Here is a 6041-nt window from a genome sequence, read left to right as displayed (position 1 = left end):
CAGAAATACCTGTTTCTAACTCCTGAGCTGTTTGAAGGTTTCTGTAGTGCAAAATGGGTTACTTTTTAATTTCCAAAATTTTGTTCCTATCATTCTGTCTCTCGTTCTTGTCATAATGGCTTCATGGCTTTTACAATAATCTTTTTCCTGGCTTTTTCGTTTAGTTTCAAGAGGGAATAGAGAGGAGTAAATGCACGTGTTCGACCTGCCATCTTGCTCTGGAATTCCCACTGACTTTATTCATTCTTCAAGGCCCAACTCAAATGCCACCTCCTCTAGGAAGACTTCTCTGCCTTTCCTCAAGATAGAATCCATTCGGTCATGGAATAATATTTATTGAGTGTTTCTTATAGGCATGGCATTATGTTGGATAAAGGAAGAAAAGACACCATTTCTTGCCATCAAGGAGTTCACAGTCTAGTGGGTAAGATAAGACAATGACGCAAGCACTTAAAATTCAGTGTAGCAAATGCTAGGGGAAACAATTACTGTACAGACAGCTGTGGGTACCCAGAGGCTCATAACCCAACCAGGGGAAAAAGGAAATGCTTCCTAGAATAAGGGATATGAGCTGAAACTCGAAAGTTAAGATTTAGCCAAAGTGGTGGAGAGAAGCATTCTAATTGGAGAAAACAGCATATATCTCCTCCAATTTGAAGCTTTTCCAGAACACAAAACTGACCTTGTCACTCTGTAATGAAAACTCTTCCAGGAAGTCTTCCCTGGGTTCCAATAGCCCTTATCCTGTACTACAGTTATTAGTCTGTCTCTCTCCCCTTCCCTAACCCACACTATGAACTCCCTGAGAGCAGGTTTTGCCCAGCTCGTTTATGGTGCTCAGGCTAGGACTAGGTAGGTCAGATCCAGTTCTGTGATTCTCTTGCCTGTATTGTCCTGGGCCCCTCTGTTGGTCCCAGGGTTCAGGAGGTTAGGTTTTACCATGTTGGTGGGAAATGAATCTGAGGACCAGATTCTATACTCCTGTGACAATGGGATTTCCTAACTGTGACAGCATCACTCCCCAGAATAGAAGAAAGCAAAGCTTTCTTTCCAGAAAAAGAAACACTCATTTCACACCATCTCTTTGGAAACAGAAAGAAGATAAATAGCTCAGGAGAGATGTCACCTCAGAGGCTACTACAACCCAATTATTTTCCCAGGGGTACATAGGTTCTCCACTCCTCCCTTTCACACATACACATTAGGCTCTTTGCCCAGCCCAGAGGTCACAAGGATGGCTCCCTCATCACTGAATCCAAATCAGGCCCTGGGGTAAAAACCCAGAGACCCCAGTCCTAGCTCCCTGGTCACAGATTGAGATTCTCAGACTATTGTTATTAGAAAGGCTCTTAGAGATCATCTGGTTCCACAAATCCCCCATCCCCTACCCCTCAAGAGGAAGAAAGACTGAGGCCAAGAGAGAGAGCCCTGCTCAAGTTCACAAAATGACTCAGGAGCAGAGCTGGGTCTTGAACCCATGCCTCCCACGCTCCCTACCTAAAACTATTTCTTAAACTGTTCTGTGGGGGCAGTTTGTTGTAGCACCAGTTCTTTGGGTAGGGAGTATTAAGTAGGGAAGGTTGGTATTGTTTTCCCCTTCTCACATATCCCAGAGTCTGGCTGTTTCACCAATCTTTTAGTAGAGGAGGGAAGCAGGAAGGAAGCAGCCTAGAGGCAGGGATGACCCTGGCCTCAAGGGCAGGTCTGCCCACTCCTGGCAGGAGAGCAGGGAGAGGGACAGTTGAAGGACAGTAGAGGGATTGAACCAGTTCTGCCACAAGTGGCTCCAGGGGAAGCCCCGCTGCCCTTTCTTTTTGTCCTCTCTGGGTGCAACTCAGTGGGCAAGGCAAAGTGCATAGAGATCAATGACACCCTGGTCTGAGAAGGGAGAAGAGAATGGGGTAGGAATCCTTGGAGCACATAGGGAGCCTTTCCCTGTTCTTGCCCCTAGAAGGCTCCATCCCTCATGCCCTTCGTGGGCAGCCTAGGGCCCCTGGTCAGCCTGGGTCAAGAATGCAGAAAGATCTAATCAGAAGTTAAATGTATCCCCGTACAAACAGATTATCTCCACCAAAGGCAGAAAAGAGAGCCACAGAGATTAGGCATGGCTCTTCCACTGGCTCCCTGCATGAGCTCAGGCAAGACCCTCAATACCTGCAAGCATGTTTCTTCTGTGCAATGGGGAAAATGATGACTGCTTTTCTCATTTCAATGACATAAAATGTGTTTAAAGTGTCTGGCACAACGCAGGTCCCAATGGTAGATGTAAAGTGTAGGCAGATTATCTGGGCTCTGCTTTTTTACTTTTTGTATGACCTCTGGCAGTTACTTAACTGCTCTATGCCTTAGTTTCTTTATCTATAAAATAGAGTTGCCATGAGGATTAAGAGATCTTGTAAAGTGCTCAGCATGATGCCTGGTGCATGCACCTGGTGAGAGTTAGTTTCCAAAGCAGGCTCTTCATAGGCCTTGAGCTAACATTTGTACAATGAGGCAAAGCCGGGCCCCTCCCTGAGGTAGGCGAACAGCCATAGCCCCAACTCTGGAGAATTTGGTTCACCTCTAACCTTCAAGGCCAAGTGCCCATATGGCATCAAATCCCTCCCCCAGGGATTGCTCTGCCCACAAGGCTCTCTTCCCAGCCTCTGAGACTGTCTGAGAGCCCCCATGACCTCCTCCCCTGCTCCCTCACAGCTCAGCCTGGCATAGAGATGGGCACACGGTAGGGATCCAGGAAGCCTTATTAACTCATGTCCTCACAGTGGCCTCCTCGTTCTGGGCCAGAAAGCGGCTGGCAATTCCTCACTTCCCCAGAACTGGCTGCAAAGTGGTGGCAGGTGTAAATAACCCCCTTCACCGGAATCAGGGCCCAGGAGAACCTGGGGAGGCCCCAAATGCCCTTTTGGCTCTGAATCTAGACCAAAAACAACAGGGAAGGGAGAAGGTGACTGTTTCCTCCTCTTCTCCCCCAGGAGGTACAGATGAGATACAAATATCCAATGTACCTGGGGGTTGGTTCGGGAGGAGGCTGAGTCAGAGGTGATGGAACCAACTCGATAGTGCTGCTTTTGTGTCTTCTAAGGTGCTAGGAACTCTCACATACTATAAGTGGGGGTGGAAGGATGTTGGGGAAAGGGAGGATATTTTTAGTAGCCCTAGTCCAGGCAGTTTTCACCCAAATCTCTTCTGTGCTGAATCCTGGTGTGAACATCAGGGCCTGAGAAGAACAAACCCTGGGCCCAGTTTTCAGGAGAAAACACTCGTTGTCCTATAAAGGTGGATAGGGGGGATAGGTGGCCCTGTGGTAAAAGTAGGGGGAGAGATCTGTGTTGTGTTGTGCTAGATTCTGAAGTACTTTCCAGTCCTCAGCTCTCCCAAATTGGCAGGAAAAAACTTCCAAGAGCCTGTGCCGCCCACCCCACCTCCCCAGGACCCATCAACACCCCACTCACCCGTGGGAGTGGGGGGTGGGCAATTAAGGGACCCCAGGATGTAAGGATGATCTGAGAGAGATCCTGAGGAGTTAGGTGGGGAGTTTTAACTCCCTCCTCTCCAGCCCAACTCTGGGGGCGTGATTCGTACACTCACCAGCTCCATCTTCAGCGCCATGATTTTGTCCCCCAGGCCATGGCCCGTGCTAGGCGCCCCGGGGAGCAGGAGGGCGCCAGAGGTTCCCAGCTCCCACTCGCCTCGCAGCCCGCGGAGCAGCCCTTCAGGGGTCTTCCTGCCCACCTTGCCCTCCACTTCTCGCAGGTCAGGCGTCTGGGACTCCGCAGTCCCCTCCATGCGGGCCTAAGCTTGAACAGAGCTGGGCGACCAGTCGCCGGGGTCCTGCTGCCGGAGGCCCTCCTGTCTCTGCTGCTAGCGCGGAGCGGAACCGGTGGGTCCCCGCCCGTGCCGCGCGGGGGTGGAAGAAGGGCGCCGTAACACTCAGAAAAGCCGCGCAGAGCCGCGAGTGAGTGCGTGCATGCGTGCGTGCGTATTCGAGTGCTGTACGCACAATCTCTGGCTTTGGAATATGTGGGGCTAAGTGATCCTGCATTTATACCTGAAGGAGCACTTGGAGAGCTCAGAGCCCCTCCTCATCCTGGCACTGAATCTATCCAGGCACACGGCAGGCGCCCAATAAATGTTTGCTTAATGAAGACTAAGCATACTCAGTCAGTTAGGAATGTGAGAATTTACCCAACACTGGTAACAGAGCTGCAGAGGGTTTTGACAGTCTTCCTGGAGTAGAGGAAACCCATGGTTAGAATTTAGCTAGCACTGACACACACACATGCACCCCCAGTGTAGCCACTGCCTGGAAAGTGAAGTTTGGCAAATGAGGAGCAACCAGTATTGAAGCTGAAGAGGTCTGCAGGGGACAGCTCATGACTGATCTTGTAAACTGATGCTTCTTAAGCTTGACAGTGCATACGAATTATCTGTGAATTTGTTAAAAGTGCAGATTACGATTCTGTAAAACTGGGATGGGGCCTGAGATTCTGCATTTAACAAGGTCCTAGGCGATGGCCATACTGCTAGTCCCAGGACCACACTCTGAGTAACAAGGTTATAGAAGATGCTTCTAAAGTACTTGAATTTTATTCTACAGGCATAAGGAGCCATGAAAAACTTATGTTTTGGCTTGATTTTTGTTTTTAATCCAAGTAATTCCAGCCCATGGTTACAGAAGGATTTACAATGAAAAGATAATTACGCCTGCCCTATCCTTTCCCACCTCTAGTCCCATTCCCCAGAGGCAACCACTTTTAGCTATTTTTTTCTGGTGTTTATACTCATAACTTCACAGTAGGTTTATACCACTATTCCTTAGTTTTAAACATTGTTTACTGACTTCCTATAATGATAAAGATGGATTTACCTCACTTACGCTCCGCGTTTCACTCTTCCATTGGCCTTATATATTTCTATCATTTTGATTTCATCTAATGTTTACCTTTGTAATTTTAAGTAATATATTTTTCTTTAGTAATTCTTGATCCATGGATAACTGTTAACATTTGGGGGGATATCATCCCACCATTTTGGAAGCAGATGGAATATGGAGAGTTCAAAAATATCTAACAGGTCTTCTGGCTTTCTCTATCTCCTTTTAATTAATTCTCCACGGAACAGTAAATGTTCCCTTAAATTGAATTATATTGCTTCCCTGCCTAAAACTGTTCCATGGCTACCCACTCACTTCAAATAAGCATCACCATCACCTAGAAACTTGTTAGAAATGTAGTATTCTGCTCTGCCCCAGACTACTGAATCAAAAACTCTAAGAATGGGGCCCAGCCATCTGTGTTTTAACAAGCCCTCCAAGTGATTCTGATGCAAGCCAAAGTTTGAGAAACACTGGTAAGTGGAGTGCTGTATATATACTATCTCATTTAACCCTCACAACAACTCTGTAAGTATAATTATTGTCAGGGATTTATAATTATAGTGCCGGGTTTAAGGGCGGAATCTGGAGCCAGGCGGTTGGGGGTTGAATTCTAGTTCTCCCAGCTTTGTGACATTGGGCCTCATTTTATCTATAAGATTGAAATAGTAATAATACCTACTTCGTAGAGTTGTTTTGGAATTAAATGAGTTAATACAGTAAAGTGCTTAGAACAGTGACTGGCATAGAGTAAGCATCATGCAAGGGTATTCCCATTTCACAGAGAAGGGAACTCAGATTGAGACGAGAAGTGACTTGCCCAAGAATGGCAGAACCAGGTTTTTAATTCCCCTCAGCCTCCAGAGGCCGCGCATGCCCTAGACCTGCGTGCAGCCTTGCCCAAACAAGGGGATCCGGTATCTGTGTCCGAGGCCGGTAGCCCCTCTGACCCTGGGGTGCCGTGTTCTAGTTCAAGGCTCTAGGACTCCGATTCCAATCGCGTCTGCCACGCGGCGGTACTGGAGGCGGGGTAGCAGCACCCGCCCCTCCCGCCCGCCGCGAAGCTGCGAAGGAGCTGAGGACTCGCGGTATCACGGGCTGCACCCCCCACTCGCCCCCGCCGCTGCCCTAAGCGCCGCCCGCTGCCCTCTCACCCCGCGGCAGCAGC

General features: G+C 48.5%; 1 protein-coding gene across 1 annotated transcript in view; it reads right to left on the bottom strand.

Moving 5' to 3' along the window:
* Positions 1-4153, bottom strand: part of LURAP1 (leucine rich adaptor protein 1) — a 14606-nt gene extending 10453 nt beyond the window's left edge. The window contains exon 1 of the mRNA XM_011367621.2: positions 3589-4153. Coding sequence (XP_011365923.1) covers positions 3589-3786 — 198 coding nt within the window. The 5' untranslated portion in view covers positions 3787-4153. The remainder of the gene's footprint in view (positions 1-3588) is intronic.
* Between the last annotated feature and the right edge of the window lie 1888 nt (positions 4154-6041).

This window comes from Pteropus vampyrus, unplaced genomic scaffold (assembly GCF_000151845.1).
Source record: "Pteropus vampyrus isolate Shadow unplaced genomic scaffold, Pvam_2.0 Scaffold135, whole genome shotgun sequence".
Classification (NCBI taxonomy): Eukaryota; Metazoa; Chordata; class Mammalia; order Chiroptera; family Pteropodidae; genus Pteropus; species Pteropus vampyrus.
The sequence above is the reverse complement of the archived record's forward strand: the minus strand, read 5'-3'. Positions and strand labels throughout refer to the sequence as shown.